Consider the following 24,299-nt stretch of genomic DNA (forward strand, 5'->3'; position numbering starts at 1 on the left):
TGTGCACCATCGCCGCATTACTCAAACTAGGTTTTTGGGTTTTGCACATCTATGTATACATGCAGATATACGTAGATGCTTGCAAGTGTGTTTGGGTGCTTTTGTGAGCCCTCAACTTGACATCCTGACTTCATGGCTTTCCACCCTATTTTCCCCAGGCAGGGTCTCCAAGACTCAGCCAGTAGGGAGAGCTGGGCGAATGGATCCAATCTGAGATAGTGCTCCTGTGCGGTAAGTGTTTTATCCACTGGGCCATCTCCCCGGACCACTGTGAGGATTTGGTTTTTGTTTTTTGTTGTTGTTTTGCTTAAAGACAAGATCTTGGGCTGGCAAAATGGCTCAGCAGGTAAGGATACCCACTAAGCCTGAGTTGATCGATTCCCAGCTGACTCCTTCAAGTTAGTTGTTCTCTCTCTCTCTCTCTCTCTCTCTCTCTCTCTCTCTCTCTCTCTTTCTCTTTAACTTAATAAAATCAGGGGCTAGAGAGATGGCTCAGCAGTTAAGAACACTGGCTGCTCTTCCAAAGGTCCTGAGTTCAAATCCCAGCAACCACATGGTGGCTCACAACCATCTGTAATGAGATCTGACGCCCTCTTCTGGTGTGTCTAAAGACAGCTACAGTGTACTTACACATAATAAATAAATAAATCTTTAAAAAATTAAAATCAAATTAAATGAGAAATATGCTTTCCGTTGGGTGGTGGCAGTGGTGGTGACATATCCTTTATATCCTTAAACCCCAGCACTTGGGAGGCAGAGGCAGGTGGATCTCTGTGAGTTCAAGGCCAGTCTACAGAGTGAGTTCCAGGACAGCCTGGACTACACAGAGAAACCCTGTCTGGAAAAAGAAAAAACAGCTGTACAGTCATAATCCTAGTTGAGGGAAATAGGTAGGAGGCCCTGAGGCCCTGGCCAGACCCTCCAGCCTGATCAGTCAGCTCCAGGCCCTAGTAGATCATATCTCAGAAAGCACGCTAGACAGTTCCCAGGGAGGAATTGCATCTGAGCCCGAGCTCTGACATTCACATACATGTGTCTGCAGACACACATGAACACAAAACCAGAGAGATGGGGAAGGGTGGGTGAGCTGGCTCTGTGGGAAAAGGGCTTGCTACTGATCTGGATGGTGTGAGTTTTACCTCTGGGACCCATTTCGTAGAAAGAGTAAGCCAACTCCTACAAACTGTCCTCTGGTCGATACCCACACATAGGCCATGACACTGACCCCAACACACAAACACATACACGCAATAAAGAAATGGAAAAACACACTGGGAGACAGGCAGGGGTGGCACATGCCTCTGGACACAGAGCCAGGCAGATCTCTGAGTTTGAGGCCAGCCTGGCCTACAGAGTGAGTTCCAGGACAGCCAAGGCTACACAGAGACCCTGTATCAAAAAACCAAAAGAAAAAAAGAAAAAGAAAAACATTAAAAAAACAAATTTTTAAAAAGGGGAGGAAGGAAATGCTCATTTTGGGGCATGAGGGTGTAGCTCATTGGTAGAATGCATATTTAGTGTACAACAGACCCTGGGTTCAAGCCCCAACACCGAAAAGAAAACCATACAAGTCAGCAAGCTTGGCCCCTAGTCCATCAGCTGCCGCAGGACGTGCTGCCCAATAGATGTCCAAAGTCCGGTCCTCACAGATAACAACCAGCAAACGCACCTGATCCTGAGACCCAGCAGCCTCGGACTCGACCTTGACCTGAGTGAGGGCCGTAACCCTCCACTAACCCTCCGCTCTGCAGCAGAGCTCACCCCACTGCGGTGAGAGTCGCCGCCCACCCTGGGAGGCTGATCTCAGCTGCGCATGCCCCTCCCGGCTATGCACACGACTTTCTTTTGTTTCCTTTATCCACACGCTGAGGAGCTACCTGGAAAGGAGCTGATGAGAGAGCTCAGTGGGTAGAGGGGCTTGCCGCTAGTCTTAGCCCTGTGTTTGAGACCCAGAATCCATGTGGCAGAAGAACCCACTCCTGAAAGTTCTCTGACACCCACACAACCGTCAGTGTGACTGCACCCCTGCCTCTCCCCAAACACGAACAAGTGTAATTAAAATAGTAAGAAACGCTGAAAAAACTACCCGGGTGACATCTATGAAGTTCCTCAAGGCTGCCCACGTCGAAGGTTCCCTCCTATTTCCTTCTCTTTCCTTCCTTCCAGACCCTGCAAACCAATTGTGCTACAGACATAGAAATCCTCTTTGCTTCCTTCTCTCTTAAAAAAAAAAATGTTTTTAAATGTATGTGTGCTTTTGCGAGTTCACATGCAGCGTACAGGAGCCTATCCAGTCCGGAAGGCATCAGAGCCCACAGGACTGAAGGGTCACAGGTAGTTGTGATGATCGTGCTAGGGACTGAACCTGGGTCCTCTGCCGGAGCAGTCGGTGCTCTGAACAGCTCAGCAGCTCTCTCTTTCTTTCTCTTTCCTTCCTTTCTTCCTTCTCCTCTCTCCCTGTGTTGTATTCCCACATTTTGTACAGAGGTGGAGGACAGAGGAATGCTGGTGTTTTCTCCCCGCCCACCCCCCCCACCCCCCTTCCCCCCATGGTATTTCACTGAACCTGAAATTTACCATTTCAGCCAGGCTGGCTGGCATGCTGGGATCACAGGCATGCAGCTGGGAGTTCAGGTTCAGGTCCTTTGCTTGCAGAGTGAGCGAGTGTTCTTACCCCGGCTCCTCACTGTAGGACTCTAGGGCAGGGGCTCAGTATTAGTTCTCTCTCCTCTCTCTCTTCTCTCTCTTCTCTCTCTCTCTCTCTCTCTCTCTCTCTCTCTCTCTCTCTCTCTCTCTCTCTCTCTCTCTCTCTCTCTCCCCCCAGGTCTATGAAGACCAGGCTGGTCCCAATTCACAGAGATCCGAGTTTCTGCCGCCGCCCCCCCAGCCCCCATCTGCAAGGGCTCTATTGAGCTTCATTTCCAGCTTTTTGAGAGACTTTTTAGGTATATATAGCTGTGTGTTTGTCTGTCCATACATTTGTGGACAGGTGCCTCACAGACAGCTCTGGTTATGAGCCAGGCTCGGGTCCTTGGGAAGAGCCAAGAGGCCACCTCTCTAGCCTAATGTGTGGATGGAGTCGATCTGTGGCATGAGCTCATCATGTAGCTTGGGCTGGAATTCAGAGATCTGCCTGCCCCTTCCCAGCATTGGGATTCAAGGTGCGTGCCACCACACTAGCTCCATATAGATGTAGCCCAGGCTGGCCTTGAAGTCACAATCCTCCTGCCTCAGCTTCCCATCATTGGGGTTGCAGGTTTGTGCTACCATTCCAAGCTACACTTTACACATGAAGACATCTAAGGAAACTAGTGAAAGGGGGGGGGGGGTCCAGTGGAGATGGAGGTACAGGTGTGTCAGTGAAACACCAAACCTGAGTACTGGGAACAAAAGCTGAGCCTCTGGAACGCATTGGTGCCCTTAACTGCTGAGCCATCTCTGGCTCCTGGGATCAAAGGTGTGCACCTTTGTTGACCTTGTCTACTGTAGCTCAGGATAGCTTCCAGCTCCACAGAGAGCCCAGGATGACCCTGAGTCTTTCTTCTGGTGCTTTTCAAAATAGTCCCAAGGGCCCAGCCTTGGTTGCACATGGTTTTTGTTGTTGTTTTGCTTTGCTTTTTTGGAGACAGTTTCTCTGTATAACAACAGCCCTGCCTATCCTGAATTTCACTCTGAAGACCAAACTGGCCTCAAACTTGGCAGAAATCCTCCTGCCTCTGCCTCCAAAGGGCAGAGATTAAAGGCATGCGCCACCACTGCCTGGCCACTACTCTCTGAGACAAGGTCTCTATTGGCCAGGCTGGCCTTCATTGGTTATGTATGAACTCCAGCATGGTTCTGCCCCTGCTGCTAGGATTACAGGTGTGGTCCACCGTGCCTAGTTTACAGGTGCTAGGGATGGAACCCAGGGCTCATACATGTCAGGTTAATTCAGAGCCACACCCAATGTCCCAGAAACCTTTATTTTCCTGCTTGGGTACAAAAATAATAAGCAGGAACCAGGCATTGCGCTATACAGATGTAGCCCCAGCACTCGGTAGGCTGGGACAGGCGGCAGCGTCAGTTCAAGGTCTGAACTGAAGGCCATCCCGGACGACGTGAGTCCCTGCCTCAAAATAAAGCTAAACACAGGAGGCCCCAGGAGAAGTTAGGAGGCACAGAAGTTAGGTCATTGGCTTCTAATGCCCTGAAACTGACAGACAACTGTGTGTCCCACAAGAAGCAAGATGCCCTGTCTGAGCAGAATGTACAATGGCAAGCAGAGACAATAGACGGGTTTCAGATACCAGCCCCATCAGGATCTGCGTGTATTTCAATAGAAGAGCTGTCTCTCCCTGAGGGATTCCGACCGCCCTCTGAAGACCTGTGTGCCTACTCCATTCTTTATTCCCATGGGAAACTTACAGGGTTATTTAACAAAATAACTGTTCAGGGCTCAGAGCCCAGAGGCTTCTCTGTGCCGGCTTGTCCCTTGGGCCCCAGTTCCAGAGGGAGCCTCAGCCCCTTGGCCTCAGCTGTCCCTTCTTCCCCTGTCCACTGGAATTGATCACCGAGTTGCAGGAACCAAAGAAAAAAACATGTGATCTCCTGCTTTGCCTGTCCCCCCCCTTCTGGTGGTGGGAGTTCAAGGGCTTCTCACCTGTGAGGGTGCCCCGCCCATACCCCATCCCAGACTTGGACGCTCCAGGGCTATGACAGATGGGCCCATGGATTTGAGTTCTGGTCTTCCACAAGGTCCTTTACAAGGCATCCCAGTCGCCCTTCCTGGAAGAAGGGATGACTTCTTCTGCCGCCTCTTCGGCCCTGTGTTTTCTGTTTATGCTTTGTTTTCTTCTTTTTTCTTTAGTACAGAGAAGCAGTGATACACAGACTGTTTTTCTGTCCTGTTGTCAGTGCTCAGGTATTCCAAGTGCTTCAGCAGGTACAGTTTTGTTGATCAATTTGCTTCCGACAGGGTTCCATGGTGACGGCCACACCCACCCCGCTGCGGCCAGATGTCATGCGGGTCACCTCACTCCAGGTATCACTGTCCGGGTCATAGCATTCCACACTGTCCAGAAAAGTGTGGCCATCATAGCCTCCTGCAGGGAGAATGAAGAGAATGGTCACCCCCTCAGAGTGCCCAGCCTACCACGCAAGGCGGCAGAGAACAGAAGGGAAAAGAAGCCCCCTGTTTGCGATGGATAGGTTGGAGGTGGAATGTGGTTCAGTCTAGAGCCCCTGCCTAAACTTCCCAGTGAAGGTGGGGTACAGGGTGGGAAGTGTTGTAAGAGTGGGTGGGGGAGCGGCTTAGTAGTAGAGCTTCGGCCCAGAATCCCCCAGTGGGGCGGGGCACAATTAAAGGACACTTGCCAAGCATTCGGGACTCTCTGGCTTTTATACTCAGCACCAAAACTTGGAGAAGAAAAGATATGGACACTCAAGTGTGGTTTTCACCCTGATCCAGCCTCCAAGGGCCTCACCGAGGACGTAGATCTTGCCCTGGTGCACAGTAATCCCCAGCGCACTACGGTGATGCCTCATGGGGGCTACGAAAGTCCAGGTCTCTGTCTCCACGTCGTAGCGCTCCACACTGTTCAACTGGTCCTGCCCATCGTAGCCCCCTGCTGCATAGATACAGTTGTGCAGCACGCAGACCCCTAAAGGAAAGCGCACAGTGGGAGTCACCGTAAGCCTGGTCTGGGGTGGGGGGTGGGGGCAGGGCCACTGGACAAGGGACTTTAGTAGCCACTGCCCTTCCCTCCACCACTGGAGAAGCTGGAGTAGGAGGATCAGGAGTTCAAAGTCAACCTCAGCGACATAAGGACTTCGAGGGCAGCCTCAGTCATGTAACAGAGGGAGGAGGGTAAAGCAAACGCTTCCTCGCTTCCTCGCTGGGCTGGGCTGTCCTCACTCCACCCCCCACTCACCGGCCCCGCTCCGGATGGTATTCATCGGTGTGATCATCCGCCACTCATTCCTCTCTGGATAGTAACATTCTGCGGAGTTAAGCCGGTTAGTCCCGTCAAAGCCCCCCACTGCATACAGCAAGCGGTTGAGCACTGCCACGCCCACGCCAATCCTCCGTGTCAACATTGGCGCGACTAGATGCCACTCGTCCCGCTCTGGCTCATATCTGCAAAAGACATAATACCCCGTGGTCACCCGTGGTCAACCCTTACACCACGGCCCTCCATCTGCTTGCACATTTATTTTTAGGTTTTTGTTTGGTTGGTTTTTTGTTTGTTTTGAGATAGAACCCTGCTATGTAGTTCAAGCTAGCCTTGAACTCTCCGCGATCTCCTGCTTTAGTCTCCCCAGTGCGGAGAGATGAAGGATGTGCAGCACCAGGCCTGGCTCCAGAAGTGAGGGGTCATCAGAATCCAGGTTCACTGTCATCAATTATGACTGACAGCAACAGCAATTCCCTCTAGCCTAGACGGCTTTACCCCTTAGGGCTGCAGCACCTGTGCACTTCACCCCTAGCAGGATTCATTGCCTCACACCACAAGATTTGCTACAGACATGTGGGGTAGGACATCCAGGGTCACTAAGTGACATCTGGGCAGGTGTTCAACTCCAAATGTCTAACTGGGTCTCCCAGGTGGTTCTCTGAGCAACATGATCAGAGATGGGTGAACACGCCCCATTAGCCCAGCAGCGTCCAGTCCATCCCTGCATCCTACAGTCCTTGAAGGGGCCACCCTATTCACAGACCACACACATTAGAGCCCCTAGCACATTTGTTTACATTTCCATTTTCAGGCATGGGCGGGGTTAGCTTGGGGTAGACAGCTGACCTAGCAAGCATAGATTTCTAGGTTCTATTCCCAGCACTACAAATACAAAATTAAAATTTTTTCTCATTTTCTTACCCTTGCTCCAAGCCCTAAATTTGTGTGTGTGTGTGTGGGGGGGTTGTTTGTCTGTCTTGAGACAGGGTCTCTTATATCCCAGGCTGGCCTTGAACTTGCCATACAGCCAAAGATAAATATTGAATTCCTGATTCTCCTCCCTCTACCCCCAGAGCGCTGGGATGACAGCTGGGTTTATGAGGGCTTCCTGAACGCGGGGCAAGTGCTCTGCCAACTGAGTCACACCCCCAGCCCTTTTTCTTCTTTTCCCTCCTTCCTTTTGGCAGGGCTGGGGATGAGACCTTAAACCCTGGATTCAAGAAAGAGACCAGAGGACTGGAGAGATGGCTCAGTGGTTAAGAGTACCAACGGAAGGTCCTGAGTTCAAATCCCAGCAAACACATGGTGGCTCACAACCACCCATAATGAGATCTGCCGCCCTCTTCTGGTGTGTCTGAAGACTGCTACAGTGTACTTATACACATAAATAAAATCTTTTTAAAAAGAAAGATACCAGAGCACTACCACTGAACTACATCCCCGTTCAGATGATACCTTTTAAAGTAATTATAAATTGCACAATATAATTCACGTATTAGAGTAATTCCTACTACCCCCAGTGTGCAGCGGTGGTTCCTGTAGGTTTGGGACAGCCCCCTCCAGTACTTCCCAACTCTGGACACTGAGAATGAACATCCCAGCCGCTCAACCTCATATGAAGGCAGGGACAAGAACAGGTACCGTCTCTTTGGGCCCCCGGTGCTCACCTCTCCACGCTGCTGTGGTGGATGCAGCCGTGGGAACCCCCGACTGCGTAGATGTGGCCATCTATGACCCCCACCCCGATGCGGTTGCGTGGCACGCTCATAGAGGCACAGGGCGACCACTGGTTGGTCATGGGGTTGTAGCAGTCCAGGGCGCTGGAGTCAGTGTTGCCATCCGGAGAGTTGTTGCGGCCGCCCACAGCGTATAGCAGCCCACCCACCACGCAGCCTGCCAGCCCACTGCGCGGCACCTGTAGATCGGCCAGGCGCAGCCAGGAGCCATTGCTCGGGTTGTAGGCCTCCAGGTAGCTGAGCGACTGTCGGAAGTAACCGCCCGCTGTGTAGATGAGGCGGCCCACTTTGGGCGCGCGGCAGGGCACTGCCTGCGTGGGCTTGTGCAGCGTGAGCTCCTGGAATATCTGCACCAGGTAGTCCTTGCAGCGCGCGTCGGCCTGCAGGATCTCACACTTCTGCAGCTGCGTCTGCAGGAAGCGCGGCGTGAGCGCATGGCAGCGCACGGCCCGCAGCAGTGCCTGCACGTAGAAGCGCCGCTGCGGGCAGTCGTATTTGACCCAGTCGATGCACGCGTGGAACACCTCGGACTCGCAGCGTACGTTCAGATCATCCCGGCTGATGAGCGTGGCCAGCTGGCAGTGTGACAGGTTGAAGAACTCCTCCTGCTTGGCCACCTGCAGGGAGCTCAGGTGAGAAGGGAAGCCCTCCATCCAGGCCGAGCACCCATACACCGGGGGTCACACAGGCCACACACTGTGGACTCTTTAGGCTCCTGTATTGATTTTAGTTTTAATTTTTTTAAAAAAATATATATATAGCTAGGTGTAGTGGCACACTCCTATAATCCCCCATATCAGGGGAGGCAGAGGCAAGAGGATGTCTGAATTCAAGGCCAGATTGGTCCCCATAAGCCAGTTCCAGACCAGCTAGGACAACATAGTAAGATCTTATATCAAAATAAACAATTGAACCTAGTCTGGCCTTTAATCCCAGCATTGGACTAATATTCACTTGGAAGGGAGAGGAAGATGTCTGTGAGTTCCAGGCCACCTGTTCTACATAGTTTTTAATTACATTTACTTATTGGCTTATTGTGTATGTGTGTGAATGTACTCATGTCTGATGGGGGGGGGGTCTCACCTTCCTGGGACTGGTCTTCTGGCTTGGCAGTGAGTGCCTTTACTAGCTCAGAAAGGCACTGGGTTCTTAATTTGTTTATTTGTTTGTTTGTTTATTTAACCCCAGGACTCATATGCTGGAAGAATCAACTCCTGCAAGTTGTCTTCTGACCTCCACATGAACTGTGGCACACACATTGCCCCCTAAATCAATACAATACAATACAATTTTTAGATTAATAAAAATAAAACATAAAATGACTGGCAGTTTACAGCTTGGCACTTGTTTTTTTTCAGATGTAGGAATATTTTACACAAATGATGAGACACCTAAGGAATAAGAGTATGGTATAAACAACTTCACTCGAGCCATCAAGGCCCATGTCAAGTCTCAGCACTTGGGAACCTGACATGTGAGAATCTTGAGTTTCAGACAAAAGCCAAGGGCCATGACAACCTGCTATCTCAAAAATCTAAATAAATAAACAAACTACTTTTATGCTGGTCCATATTGACCTTACACAGCTTCAAGGCTCTCTCTCTGTGTGTGTGTATGTGTGTGTGTGTGTGTTTGTCTGTGTGTAACTGGCCTGGAACTTTATGTAGAGCAGGCTGGCCTCACAGATCTGCCTGCCTTTGCCTACCCAGTGCTGGGATTAAAGGTGTGCACAGCCACACTTGGTTTATGTGAGGTGGGCATGGAACCCAGGGCTTCACGCATGCTGGGAAAGTGTCCTAGCAATCCAGCAGCACATGGGCCCTCTGAAGATGGTATGCCCTATGCACAGTGTGCCTGTGCGGTCACTGCCACCCATCTGGTGAGGTCAGGTGTGGACGGCACATGGTGTTCAAAAGCCTTGGGTGCACTTCAGAGTTGGTGATATTCAGAATGCAGTCGTGTCCAGGGGACTTTTCTAGTCACTGCCACCCAAGAGCAAGGCTTTCCCCAGCACTGTCCCATTACTTTCTCTTGCAGACTTCCTGCACTGAGAAACGAAAATGAAAGCAATACCAAGTGAACCCAGGGAAAGCCAAGCAAAGCTGGAGCCTGCATGGGTGAGGCTGGCGGGTGCTGGTGCCTGCCTGCTCATCACACTTTGCCCTGCTCTGGAGGAGATCAAGACAGGGTTTCTCTCTGTAGCCCTGGCTATCTTGGAATTCCCTTGGTAGATCAGGCTAGCCATGAACTCAGAGATCTGCCTGCCTCTGCCTCTGCCTCCTGAGTGCCGCCACCACCACCACACACACACACACACACACCACTTTTTTTAGACAGAGTCTCGCTGTGTAGCTCAGGCTGGCCATCACAACTTTTAACCCCAGGGAGATCAGGCTGCTGAGGCACTGGGAGGGCACATCTTTACCTATTCCTAAGGGCTCTCTGTATTTGGATTAGGGGCTCAGAATCTGAGTTTTTGGGCCAGCAATGTGGCTTTGTGGGTAAAGGCACTTTTCTGCCAGGCCTACCTGAGTTTAACCTAGAAACGTATATAAGGTAGCGAGAGCCACCTCCTGCAATTTGTCCTCCGACTTGCACACAAGATCAGTACATGTATACACACACAAATAAATATAATCTTTTTTTTTTTTTTAACTTCTTCAGAGTTTGGTGTTACTCAGCACTCAGAAAGTGACAGCAAAGACAGGACTTAAAACAAAACAAAACAAAAAGCAACTTCAATAGCCAGGTGTGGTGGCACATGCGGCCTTTACTCCCAAAGGCAGGAAGATCTCTGTTAGTTCAAGGCCAGGCTGGTCTACACATTGAGGTCCATGACAGACAGGACTGTTACCCTGTCCTGAAAAACAAAAATAAATAAAACAAAAAAGCTTCAGCTAAAGAAGACTGTCAAGCCAGGTGTGGTGGCGCACGCCTTTCATCCCAGCACTTGGGAGGCAGAGGCAGGCTAATTTCTGAGTTCGAGGCCAGCCTGGTCTACGGAGTGAGTTCCAGGACAGCCAGGGCTACACAGAGAAATCCTGCCTTGAAAAACCAAAACCAAAATAATAATAATAATAATAATAAGAAGAAGAAGAAGAAGAAGAAGAAGAAGAATACTGTCAAAAAATAAGACCACAGGTGCTCACAGTTGAGGGTACTACTGGCCTCTTCCAGAAGACTCGAGTTCAAATCCCAGCACCCACATGGCAGCTCACAACTGTCTGTAACTCCAAGGTCTGACACCTCACACACAGACAAACATTCAGACAAAACGCCAATCCACAGAAACTAAAGGCAAATAATTTTTTAAAAAAGATTTAAAAACAAAAGTAAAATCAAGTTCCGGGGCACTGCTGGCCTCCATTCTATTAAGTATTGGGAGGGCGAACGTCTGTAACTACAGTACTCGACAGACTGAGACAGGAATCAGGAATTTAAAGTCATCCTCAGATACCCAACCAGATTAGGGCCAGCCTGGACTACATGAGACCCTATGGGAGAAAAGAAGGAAGGAAAAAGAAAACACCCAACAGTTTTCCTCCAGCCTGTCGCAGGGGAGAACGCCACGCTGGCCTATCCCACTTCTGAGCCCAAAGCCCGGCTTCACTCACCTCCCCGAAGTGCATGTAGATATACTCCCGGGCACGCTGGTGCAGTTCAGTGCAGCCGATCTGCTCCGCGAAGTTGGCGATGCCAATGGCGTTGCTGGGGTCCAGCTGCTGCACGAGGAAGTCGCTGCAGGCTCGAACCACGCTGTCAATCTGGTACATGACCGCCCCGTTCATCACGTGCAGGACACACTTCTCGCCCACGGAGATGGAGGCCGTGTAGGCGAACTCAATAAGCCTTTCCATGACCTTAGGGTGGATGCCTTCGATGGACACCACCTCCATGCCCTGCTCCCGAAGCCCGTTGGTGAACATGGCTTTAAAGACTGGGCTGGAGGAGGCCAGCACCACTTTGTGAGCCATGAATTGGGCAGCTGGGATGTCCTCATATTTGACCTGCAGGGTCACGTCACAGAGTTGCTGGCTCAGGCGAAGCTCGTTCATGACGCCAAAAGCCTGCTTGGTGTGATCCTCTAGTGTGTAGCTGAAGGTTCGGTTACCGTCCTGCGAGGGCGTCACCTCTGCCTTGCACTCCGTGGAGGCATACATCACTGCGTCCCCGGCCCCCTCGGGGCACTTTGACCACAGGGGCAGGAACTGGCTGCTGCGGGGAGCCCCGCTAAGCTTGGGTTCGGGCTGCATGGGGTTCCTGATGACAAGACACAGTTCCTCTGCTAGCCGTTAGGGGCCTGGAGGGAGGGAAGAGCACAGCGCTGGGAACAGAGGCTGGGTTAGACCAGACCCTGCCACTTTATTTTATTTTATTTGAGACAGGGTCTTACATAGCCTAGGCTGGCTTCCAACTCACTATGCAACCAAAGCTGGCTCCTCCCGAGTGCTGGGATTACAGTATGTGCCACCATGTCCAGCCAGGCTTCTTTTTTTGCAAGACTAAGCAATGATATCTAAGTGCAGATTTTGCCAAGCCAAGTAAACTGGACACAGCCGGCTCCATTCAAACTAACTTCTCAACTCGCGGGCCTTCAGGGCATATCATGTTCCTTTTCCTGCTCAGAATCACCCAACACCTTTCACCGAGCCCAAGAATGGAAACCCCAAATCGTCAATGGCCTGTAAAACTCCACACCCGCTTTCCAACCTCTTCACTGTTCCAGCCATCCTTCCCTCCCCTTGCCTTCGTCCAACATGTCAGATTCCTTTCAACACCACACCAACATTTACAGAGCCTGCCATTTATGTATTTGGGACTGCTCTGAGCTCCAGAGACACAGCGAGAAGACAGAAAAGGCCTAAAAATAAAGCAAGGTCTGTATAGGAAACACTAAGCGAACACCAAGCTCCTGGGGCAAGAGAGTGTGCAGCATCTGGAACACCCACGGGGAGGGATTCAGGAGACCCTTGGAGACCTGGGGCCAGGGGAGGAATTATGCTTTCAAAGAAGATGTGGGGAGACAAGAGAGGGTCTGCGTCTGGCTCCCCAGGTTCTGGGCTCAGCCTGGAGTCGCGACTCCGCGTGTTTTGTCTATTAGATCACCGTGGGGAGGGGGGGGATGAAATGCTCCAGGGGCCCCAGCTAGTGAGCGACTGTCACGCGTGACCACACTGCCGGAGCTCGGGCCTGGCATTGCGCAGGGGGCTGTGCAGCGGCCGCCCGGTACCCGGCGCCTGCTCCAGCGGCCTCCCCACCGCTCGGAGGCGCAGCCCTGACGCCGGGAGAGCCCGCAGGGCCTGGTCCCGGGCCGCGGCCTGGAGCGGCTCACTCACCCCGCCATGGCCGCGCTCTGCCTCCGCCTCCGCCGCGCGGGTCACGGTGACTAAGCACAGCGCGCCACCCTGTCACAATAAGAGTCCCGGGGCGCCGGCCGCGGGCGACCCCTACCTCTACTCGCCGCGGCCACCACCCTACGAGGGCTCACGGGCTCGGCGGCGGGGTGCGCGCTTGGAGAAGGGCACGCGCTTCCCCCCACCGCGTGCACGGCCCCACGCGCGACCGCGGGCAGCTCCCGGAGCTGGCTCCCCACCGCATCCTCCGCGGGCGCTCGCTCACCTCCGTCCCACCCCCCCGGGTGTCTCTGTAGGTGCCACGCGTCCAATCCGCGCCGCCGGGCCGCCACGCGCCGCGCTTCCGGGAAGAGAGGAGGGGGACCGGAGTGGGGGTGGAGGGCTCGGATCGGGGCAGCGGTGCTGCGGGGTCCCGGGCGGCACGCGTGGGAGGAGCGGGAGGGCGGAAACGGGCGGCGGGTACGCAGAGGCAGTTCCAGCCCTTCCTGCAGGTGCCGGGCGGAGGGAGCAGGGCGTGGGTCTGGGCGGCCCTAGGAGGCTGCCTCCGGGTTAGGCTGTCCGGTACGCCTCCAGCTGAACCTGCACCGGCGGACCCTCCCACAGCCTGCACGGTCCAACTAGACCCATCTACCTGGTTGCGATATTTATCTTCTTGTAAAATAACTTTTTAATGTTTTTATTTCAATTTGTATTTTACTTTGTGCGTGTGGGTGTTTTGCCTGTATATGTATGTCTGTGCAACGTGGGCTGTGCAGTGTCCCCTAAAGTTACAGGTGGTTGTTAGCTACCATGCAAATGGGGGAATTGAACCCTGGACCACTGCAGGAGCAGCAAGTACTCTTAACTGCTGAGCCATCACTCCAGCCTTATAACTTCTTTTTGAGACAGGCCTCATTACATAGCCCTGGCTGGCCTTGAACACACAGAAACCTTCCTGCCTCTGCCTCTGCCTCCTTCGTGTGCTGTGGTTAAAGGCTGGGATATCACTCTGGGCTTTGTGTACATTAATTTGTGTGTGTGCTTGTGTTGAGGTCGGGGACGGCTGGCAGAAACTGATTCTCTTCCCCTATGTGGAGCCTGCAAAGTGCAGCTCGAGTGCTCCAGAGACACACTCTCCTCTCTGTGTGTTCATGTTTTCATGAGGAGAGGTATGGCATTCATCTGAGGGTGTTGGAGTGTTGGAATGCCCAGAGCTGCCTCTTTGTATTTCTCGTAACATCTTTATATATTTTTAATGGTAAGAGATACTTATTTGCTGCATATGGCATTTATGAGAGAAAGTTATTTTCTTGAACTATCAAGATGGCTCAGTGGGTAAAGGAGCGTCTGGCCAATTCTGGCCACCTAAGTTCCACCTCTGGTACTCACATAGTAGTAGAAAGCTTCCTCCTTCAGGTTGTTGTCCGATAACCTCCACATACACACATAAATTAACTTTGAAACATAAAGTTAAGCCAGGCGTGGTGGCGCACGCCTTTAATCCCAGCACTTGGGAGGCAGAGGCCAGCCTGGTCTACCCAGTGAGTTCCAGGACAGCCAGGCTACACAGAGAAACCCTGTCTCGGAAAACCAGGAAAGGTGGTTTAGAACACGTGTTGCTTTTGCAGAGGACCTGGAGTCCACTGCCACGATGCCTCACAGCCATCCATAGCTCCAGTTCAAGGGGACCCCATGCTGTCTTCTGACCTCTGTGGGCACCATGCAGGTAGGTGGTGCGCAGACATACAGGCAAGCAAAGTACTCGTGTACATAAAAGGAAATAAATCTAAAAATAAGAATATTGAGGGGACACATCTGTAATCCCAGCCACCAGGGCACTGAAGCAGGAGGATTACCTCCAGTTCACAGTAAGCCTGCTCGACCTAGCAAGACCTTATATCAGAAAACAAATGAATAAATATCAAAGAAAAGGATAGTTTCAAAAGAAATTTACCACGGGAGTCTGAAGCAGAGGGTTGAATGTTTGAGAACAGCCCAGACTACACAGTGAGACTCTGTCTGGGGTCAGGGAGGCAAGGAAAGCCAGGCATGGTGTCGTATACCCTTAATTTTAGAAGAAGCAGAGACAGGTGGATCTCTGTGAATTTGAGACAAGCCAGGGCTCATAGCAAGTTCCAGGCCAGCCTGGACTGCATGGTAAAACCTTACTTTGTTCTATTAACTTAATAATTTAAACAAAACAACAACAAAAATGCAGGACAGCTGAAATTGGGACACACTTGTAATGCCAGCACCCAGGAAGCTGGAGGAGAAGGATCAGAAAAGTGAAGGACGTCCTTGGCTACAAAGTGGTACAGCCTGCCTTACATAGTGAGACCCTCTTCCAAAATCAAAATGGCAAAAAACAACAACCAAAAAACCCATCTCAGGTCATTTTCCCACAGAATATGTCTGGAAGGTCTCTACAAATCCCAACAGTGCTTTTTAAATTTGGTATTTAAATAGGGAACTGAGTACTTTTTAAATTTAATATCAGAATCTCTAAGTTCCCTACTGTTAAACCACCAAGCCAACACACCAGGAAAGATATGAGATCTGAGGGAGGGTCTCTGGGAGCCAGCCGGACTGTATCCCCACCCCTCACCCCTGCTAGCTTTTCGCGAACTTCTGGGGAAAAAATTCATTTTATGCAAGTTGGCCCGCAATCCCAACCTGAGCGCATCCCCTTCACCACCTGCTTTCACTCTGCTTGCAGTTCCCAGAATTACCTCAAGGGACGCGCTGTTCCTTAACCAGCGGCTAAAAGCAGAACCCAGGCAATTCTCAGAGCTACTGCAAGGTGGCGCCCACACCCAGAGACTTCAAGGGAATCTTAGACTAAGAGCAGCGAATACCAGGCAAGCCCCTCCTGCATGGGGGTCCCAAGGGTAAAGCCGTACTAAGACCCTGGGGCAAGGGAAATCTGTTAGTTTCTTCATCTACCAAATGGAGGTTGAGGGCTGGGACTGGGTTTTGTCGCCACACAGCATAAGCCACGTGTGGCAGAGCACACCTTTGCTCACAGGAAACAAAATTCACAAGTATAAAGTCGTTTTTTTGGCTTCGTAGTATATTTAAAGTCAGTCTGGGTACAAGAAGCGTTGTCTCAGTGTGGGGGCTGCGGGGTGTGTGCTCATGCTGAACCTGGAGTGCACAGGAGCAGCCTCGACGTGCAGAACCATCTGAGTCCAGGAACCTGTCCACGGCACAGAGCAACCTTGTCATTGGTGTCAAGGACCTCGCATGAATATGAACCAGATGAACATGGCCGAAGTTGACATACAAGTTTAATGAACAGTTTAAACCTATGCTGTCTGTGGGGGGTATGGGGGGAAGCGGGTAGGAGCAGGGAGCAGGCATGAGGGGGCACTATTTGCAGGATGGGCGAGTCAGGTGATGCTGTTCTGAATCTGGTTGGGGAAGGCTGATGAACAGTCTAAAAGAGCTTCTCACCGTAGGGAATCGGTAGATGTTTGTCATAATTAGTGAGAAAGCAAAGCAAAGCAAACAGGGGTGGGGGTGAGATGGTAGGGCAAAGGATATTCGGGGGATAAAGGTGTTTGCTGGCAAGAATGACAGCCTGAGTTGGATCCTTAGGATCCCTGTGCTGGAAGGAAAAAACCGACTGAGGAAAGCTGTCCTTTGACCTCCGCCTGCACTCCTGCTGTGCCCAATGGGTACCCGTACATATACACAGGCACAAAATACATAAGTAGATAAAGGCTTTTAAGACACAGTCTCAAGCTGGGCATGGTGGCGCATGCCTTTAATCCCAGCACTCGGGAGGCAGAGGCAGGCGGATTTCTGAGTTCGAGGCCAGCCTGGTCTACAGAGTGAGTTCCAGGACAGCCAGGGCTACACAGAGAAACCCTGTCTCGAAAAACAAAAACAAAAACAAAAAACAAAAAGACACAGTCTCACTATGTAGCCCAGGCTGGCCTGAAATGATGTTGCTGTAAAGTAAAGGCATATCCAGGACCACCCCCACCCCCACCCCACCCTGCGCAGCCCAAATTAGCACTCAGAAGTTCCAGGCCAGCCTGGTTTACCTAGTGAGTTCCAGGCCATCTGAGGCTGCATAGTGAGTGTCTCTCTCAAAATAAACAATGAATAAATAAACAATTTTAAACATTTTAAAAGATTTATTTAGCTTGTTTGTATGAGAGTTTTGCCTGCATTCAATCTTTGTACCATGTGCATGCCTGGTGCCCTCAGAGGTCAGATGAGGGCATCAGATAACCTTGGAACTGAAGTTGCCAGAATCACCACTTGGGTGCTGGGAATGGAACACAGGTCCCCTGCAAGGGTAACAAGTGTTCTTAACTGCTGAGCCATCTCTCCAACCCCAATAAATAAACACTTTTAAAGAGGATAGTTACAACTTTCTGGGGGAAAATTAAAAAAAAAAATCAATAGATGAATGAATAGATTCTGAAAGATCCCAGTAAGGACAACTCCTTGAATTGTTTTTATTGTGGTTGTAATTTGTATGAAGAACCTGTCCACACTCTGGAAGTTTGGCAGCTGATATCTGACAGTCTCCAGAGCCAAATTTCCAGACCTAGGCTTACCTTTGTCCACAGCTCTGTTTCCTCTGTAGCCAGCCACTACTCCTGCCAGCCCTTAGCACACTCTTATCTAGACATCACCTGGTTCTGAGCATTCTTGGAGCCCCGCTCTCCTTTATCCCTTCATCTTTTAGCCATTCCCCTTGAACTTTGGTAGTCACAGGGTACCTGTGGAGGTCTGAATCCAGGAGAGTCCCTCCTTTGTTTAGAATTCTCTATGGCTCCCACTTCACTCAGAGCCAAACCTAAGGACTTCCTCAGAACCAACAAGACTTCCCCACAACCTGCCCTTTCATCTCCTGCTCCTCAATTTCTGCTGCAGCCATATGGAATGGCTCTCCTTCAGGGCTTCCCAGCTTAGGTTCCACTACCTGGATACCTTCTCATCACTTTCTTCTTTCCCTTATTGTCCATCTCAGATCCCGAGTGCATTTTTGTCTGTTCTTGTTATGGGGTGATCAATCACTTTCCCTTCTTTCTTGTATGTCCCCCTCCGTCGCTGGCTATTTCCTACAGATGATGCGCTTATTTGGCGAGTCAGTCTGTTCTTGCAAAGGGTTGGGAAGCGTCAGTCTGTAGCAGTAGGCACCAGGCTCCGGTTGGCGGTTGCTACTCCAGGACTGCCGGTGGAGCAGCTGGTGTCCACCCCGTCCTGCTGGGGAGACAAGTGTTCTGATGGGCTAGAGCTGCGATCCAAGGTTGGTGGCAGGCAGCGTCGCAGGCCACCACCGGAAGGCCCGGCAGCACTGGGGGATCGCTGCAAGCTGTTGGAGGAGTCTTGGTTGCAGGGTCCGCGGCCACAGCAGAGCAGCCGCAGGAGCGCGTGGCGCAGATCTCGGTTGGTGAAGGTGTAGATGATGGGATTCAGCAGCGAGTTAGCCATGGCTAGACCCAGGAAGGGATCGGCCTGCAGGAGCACGGGACACGCGCGGGCTGGGCACGCGACATCCAGTAATAGCAAGAGAAACAGCGGTCCCCAGCAGGCCACGAAGGCCAGGAGCACCACGCTAAGGGTACGAAGCAGGGCCAGCGACCGCGGCGTGTGCCGGGATCGCGAGGACGAGGTGGCCCTGCGGGACCCAGGACCCGCCCGCAGGCGACGCGCGTTGGCCCGCACCTGACAGTAAATCCTTGCATAGAGCGCACAGATGGCAGCCAGGATGCCCAGGAAGGCCAGCACGCAGAAGAGCACATAGGCCTTGGCGTAGAGCGGCAGCACGGTGGAGCAGGTTTCCAGGCGTCCTAAGCAGTTCCAGCCCAGCGCGGGTAGCAGCCCGAGCAATAGCGACGCGCCCCAGGCGGCCACCGCCATCGCCAGCGTGCGAGCGCGACTGGCGGCGGGTGCGGGTCCACGACGGGCCATGGTAAGGTGGCGCTCTAAAGCAATGGCCAAGAGGCTCAGCACCGACGCGGCGAGCGCCACGAAGACGCCCCCCTCACGCGCAAACCAAAGCGCAGGCGACAGGCGCAGCGTGAGCGGCCCGGACAGTAGGATGTTGGTGGCGTAGGCCGCCCCGGCGAGCAGGTCCGACAAAGTGAGGCTGCCAAGGAGCAGAAACATGGGCGCATGGAAGCGAGGGTGGCGGACCAGCACCAAGAGCACAGCCAAGTTCTCCAGCACAATGAAGGCACACACAGCCAGACACACTGCGGCGTCTGCGCGCAGGCCGGCGCCGGGCTGGTAGCGCGCCCCGCGGAGCTTGCCGGTGTAGTTGTAGTGAAGGACAATAACCTCACTCACCGGCGCCGGCCGCAGCAGCCCGGGCTCCATGGGCTGCCCGCCGCCCGCCGCGGAGATGTCGCTGCTGTGTCCTGCCGGTCGTCCACTGGAGCACTGTGCAAAAGTCTACGGGAGGGAAGGACAGTCAGGAGCTAGGAATCCTGAAGAAAAAGAGCCCGGGAAGAGGGTCCCCAATCCCTGCGCCTCCCCACCACGCCCCCTGAGGACTTGAGAAGGTTTAGAACCGAGGAGGAATGTCTGGATATAGACACTCCACACGGAGACTATCTGGAAGGACTAGCCTGTCCTCATGGTAGCTCAGGCCTGTAATTCCAGCATTTGGGAAGCAGAGGCAAAGGTTCAGAAGTTCAGAGCCAGCCTTAGTCTGGAAAGATAGCTTAGCGATTAAGCCCTCTTGCCACACTATTCCAGAGGACTCAGGTTTAGTTCCCAGGACCCATATCAGACAGCTCAAAACCGCCTGCAACTTCAGCACCAAGGAACCACCCCTGTGCTGGGCATTTGCACACGGGTATATACTCGAAGTACTACTACTGGCTACATAGTGAGTTCTAGGCTAGCAAGCCTCCCAAACCAATACAACCACCCCAGCAAGATGGCTCAGCAGGTAAATGCCTGCCACCAAGCCCGATGACTTGAGTTTAATCCCCAGGATGTACATGATGGAAGGAGACAAGTGACTCCAAAAAGTTGTTTTCTTACCTACACAACACACAAAACAAATTAATAAAAGTTAATAGAGTATTTGGTTTTAAAAAAAAGAAAAAACAAGCCGGGCACGCCTTTAATCCCAGCACTTGGGAGGCAGAGGCAGGTGTATCTCTGAGTTCCAGGCCAGCCTGGTCTACAGAGTGAGCTCCAGGACAGCCAGGACTACACAGAGAAAACCCTGTCTCGAAACCCCCCCCCCAAAAAAAAAAAGGAAGAAAGAAAGAAAGAAAGAAAGAAAGAAAGAAAGGAAAGAAAGGAAGAACTAACCTCCTGTAACCGGCACTCCAGAAGCAGACACAGGAGAGCGGCTATTGGAAATCTGGGGGGAGTAAGCTGGGCATTTGGTGTACACCGGTTCCCCAGCAATTGCCAGCGGAGGATCAGGACTTCAAGGTTATCGTTCTCTACACAGTAAGTTCGAGGCCTGTGTCAAGATTAAATAAAATAAAAAGGAACTATTGTAACACAAAAGCAGAGGCACATCCAGATGCATGCCCACTCATAAACAAAGGAGAATTCCAAAAATCATTGCTACACAGACAACCACAGATAGGGACACTAAATAAGGAAGGGGTTCCACATGGACAGGACACAGACACACTGGCCTGGCTGGGGACCTGTAGCTCAGCGAAAGCCTAACATGCTCAGGTGGCCTGAGCTCCAGAGCCAGCATTGGCTTCCTCCCCCTCCCAAACATGCAGATTCAGTGACAGAAGCCACCACAGGGGCTCAGCCCTGAGAATGGTCTCACACCCAGTAGCACAATTTCACAACCTCCACCCACAACCAGCCTGGGGCCCAGGGCCCCATATTGCACATGAGAAACACATGGGCTTTTCCTTGGTTTTTTTTTTTTTTTTTTTTTTTTTTTAATGTTGCTGGGTGGTGGTGGTGGCAGTGGTGAGGCACACCTTTTTTTTTTTTTTAATTAGGTATTTTCTTCATTTACATTTCCAATGCTATCCCAAAGTCCCCCATACCCTCCCCCCCACTCTCCTACACCCCCACTCCCACTTCTTGGCCTTGGCGTTCCCCTGTACTGAGGCATATAAAGTTTGCAAGACCAAGGGGCCTCTCTTTCCGCTGATGGCCGACTAGGCCATCTTCTGATACATATGCAGCTAGAGACACGAGCTCCAGGGGAACTGGTTAGTTCATATTGTTGTTCCACCTATAGGGTTGCAGACCCCTTTAGCTCCTTGGATACTTTCTCTAGCTGCTCCATTGGGGGCCCTGTGATCCATCCAATAGCTGACTGTGGGCATCCACTTCTGTGTTTGCTAGGCCCCAGCATAGCCTCACAAGAGACAGCTATATCAGGGTCCTTTCAGCAAAATCTTGCTAGTGTATGCAATGGTGTCAGCGTTTGGGAGGCACACCTTTAATCCCAACACTTGGGAGGCAGAGGCAGGTGGATCTCTGTGAATTAGAGGCCAGCCTGGTCTACAGAGTGAGTTCCAGGGTAGCCAGGGCCACTCACAGAAACCCTGTCTTGAAAAACAAAGCACAAAACAAACAAACCAACAACAACAAAAAAAGAAAAGTTATTTCCTCCAAGCGCCAGTGAGAATGTTGATCCTGGTCACTGCACATTCAGAGGACCTCAGTAGAGACACACATGTCATTAAATCACAGTGACTCTTCTAAAAGCCACTTACCCTTTAATCCTCTCAGCAATTCCTCCCTCAGTCCCAATTTACAGATAAACAAAAACAGGTTCCTAAAAAAATACCTTGAGAGGCTGGTGAGATGGCCAGTGGGAAGGCTGGCGAGATGGAACCCACACAGTGTAAAGAGAGAGCCAACCTCGCAAGCTGTCTTCAGACCTCCACATTTGTGATGTTTGTGGCATGCATACATCCACAGTCCCACCCATCCACCAACACACATACACACACACACACACACACACACACACACACACGTAAATCAGATTTTAAAATAAATTGTTTTGAGACAGTCTTCGTATGCAGCCTGCTGGCCTGGGTCTAGATAGACCAGGCTGACCTGAAACTTACAGAGCTCCAACTGCTTCTGCCTCCCAAGTGTTGGGATTAAAGGCACACATACATCACCATGCCCTGAAATTTTTTACAACAAGAAATGCCCTTCATAGAAGCCTTGGAAAAGACAGGCCCGGGACACAGATCTCTCAATACCTGGAAGGCAAAGGGACAAAGAGGTCCCAGACAGTTTCTGAGGAGCACAAACAGACTTAGAAGTACTGGGCCACTTTGAGTGCTGGAGAGGCATCAAATACAGATACAGGTTAAACAGCTTTCTCTGCTCGGTTCACTCGGGAGAGGGTAGGACTTTTGTACCAACACCTCCAATGACCTGACATGCCTGGAAATGATATTAGGAAAAGTTTGAAGGAGCCCAGCCAGGCTGAGCTGGAGGGTTCCTGGGGTCCTCACTCCCCTTCAGGCCTACAAGTACCCTTGGAGTTTTCAGTTTTCTCTGCTGGGGGTCCCATAAAGGATCTAGAAACCCCAGCAAGGAGCGCTGTGCATTTCCAGCCGTCAATTGCTCCAAGGAGCCGAGTCCCACTTCCCGCAAGTTCCCCTAGTGCTGGACACTCACCCTTGCGCCTGGGTCCGGTCGTGTGCCCTAGGCGGTGCGCCTGGGAACACTGGACGGCTGCAATGGGGGCGGGGCTGGAAGTGGCAAGCCTAAGGGCGGGCCCGCGACGCCAAGTGTCGGCGAACGCCCGCATTTTCCCCCTCCTTCTCCCAGCCCGGGGTTGCCAGCCTGTGCCACCCGCCGCGGCACCGGAGAGCGCCTCAGCGGCGACTGGTACCAGCAAGTCCTAGCTTCTCCCTCGGGTCCCTCCCGGGGACACTCGGGGTGGGAGGGCCCAGAATCGCAGGAAAGAGAGGGTTTTTCTAGGTGAATCACTCTTCTACTCCAGATAAGGGGTCCTGTCTGTCCTCTGATGTCTGGACCCCTGAGCCTGCATTCCAAAGACAACTCAATGGCGCAGCACATGGGCAGCACAATTTAAGAGATACTTTTAGTGGGCGCGACTGCTGGAGTCTTCTGGTCCTCACCGGGTGGGGACAAGTCTCCTCTGGACAGCAGCACAGAGCCCTTCTCTACTTTCTGAGGGACAAGAGAGAGGAGGGGCAGGTACGAGAGGGATAGTGTAGGTGGAGGGAACTTCCAGGTCCCCAAATAAGTAGGATCTGACTCCTCCCGCCCAAAGGCTTCTCTGTCTCCGCCCCACTTCTTTCAACCTTTAGGGTCGAAATCATGAAATATAGCACTTGTGTTTATGGTGTCAGGGATTTGAGGCTGTCTTGGGCACAGATTATGGCCAATAAACACTTCTGAATGAATAAGGTAGTAAATGACAAATGGATATCTACTCGCTATGTCTCTCTCCCCTAGGGTCTCATTTAAAATTTCTTTCTTTCCTTCTTGTTTTTGTTTTTGTTTTTTTTCGAGACACGATTTCTCTGTGTAGTCTTGGCTGTCCTGGTACTCAGCTCCGTAGCTGGCCTCAAAGATCTGCCTGCCTCTGCCTCCTGAATGCTAGGATTAAAGGCATGTGCTACCAGTCCTGGCTTTAAATTGCTCTTAAAATCATGCTTATTTATGTATTTGTATGTGTGCATGCGTGTGTGTACTATGTCATATGTAGGGAAATCAGACAACAACTTGTCGAAGTTGCTTTTCTCCCCCACACCCCATGTGGGTCCCCAGAATTGAACTCTGATCACAATATGATCCATTTTTCTGGCTTCTCTCAGATCCTCTTGGTATCTGTTTCTCCCTGTGTCTTTGTGTGTGTGTGTCTCTTCCACACTGTCTGTGTCGCTCTTCTACACCTCTCTCAGGCCACTCCTCCAGCAGATCAGACTCAGCTGGCACTACCCACCCCGCCCCTCCCCCGCCTGCCCCTTTAATTCCCAAGAGATTCCTGCTAGGGCCCAGCTCTTCCAACCTCAGACCTGTGCCCACAGTCCGGTTTCTGGTGTCTCTTTGAATGACCTTCCTGGGGACTATGCCCTTTGCCCAGGGTCATTCAGCCCCAGCTAACCGGCTGGGGGAGGGGGCAGGGTGAGAGGTGAGTACATATTAGAAGTAGCATGGAGAAGTCATAAGGAGTGAGTCTAGAGTTGTTGCCGGAATGTCTCAGGCTAGGTCACACCTCCGTTGAACCCTTTGGGAGAGCTCTCTAATGTAGCCCCCTGTGGGATCCCCATGGCTGCAGCCAGACCCAGCTGTTCCAGTAGGCAGAACCGCTCCTACTAGTTTTAACCAATAGAAACCAT

At 51.8% G+C, this 24,299-nt stretch overlaps 2 protein-coding genes across 5 annotated transcripts; both read right to left on the bottom strand.

Moving 5' to 3' along the window:
• Positions 1-3,942: 3,942 nt before the first annotated feature.
• Positions 3,943-13,545, bottom strand: Keap1 (kelch-like ECH-associated protein 1). 4 transcript variants are annotated; one of them, NM_001110307.1, is made up of 6 exons: positions 13,289-13,545; positions 11,284-11,969; positions 7,601-8,286; positions 5,910-6,115; positions 5,463-5,639; positions 3,943-5,081 (listed from the first exon to the last, which is right to left on the bottom strand). In NM_001110307.1, exons 2-6 carry the CDS (start codon positions 11,920-11,922, stop codon positions 4,915-4,917), a joined length of 1,875 nt encoding a protein of 624 aa, NP_001103777.1. In that variant the 5' UTR covers positions 11,923-11,969; positions 13,289-13,545; the 3' UTR covers positions 3,943-4,914. The 4 variants fall into 4 exon arrangements, with proteins under 4 accessions (NP_001103777.1, NP_001103776.1, NP_001103775.1 ...); NM_001110306.1 differs by having other exon boundaries at positions 13,121-13,545; NM_001110305.1 differs by having other exon boundaries at positions 13,006-13,545.
• A 3,584-nt stretch (positions 13,546-17,129) lies between these two features.
• Positions 17,130-22,656, bottom strand: S1pr5 (sphingosine-1-phosphate receptor 5). Its single transcript, NM_053190.2, has 3 exons — positions 22,606-22,656; positions 20,290-20,446; positions 17,130-19,416 (listed from the first exon to the last, which is right to left on the bottom strand). The coding sequence occupies exon 3, from the start codon at positions 19,339-19,341 to the stop codon at positions 18,139-18,141; it is 1,203 nt and encodes a 400-aa protein (NP_444420.1). The 5' UTR covers positions 19,342-19,416; positions 20,290-20,446; positions 22,606-22,656; the 3' UTR covers positions 17,130-18,138.
• Between the last annotated feature and the right edge of the window lie 1,643 nt (positions 22,657-24,299).

Source organism: Mus musculus, chromosome 9 (genome assembly GCF_000001635.26).
Source record: "Mus musculus strain C57BL/6J chromosome 9, GRCm38.p6 C57BL/6J".
In the NCBI taxonomy this organism is placed as follows: domain Eukaryota; kingdom Metazoa; phylum Chordata; class Mammalia; order Rodentia; family Muridae; genus Mus; species Mus musculus.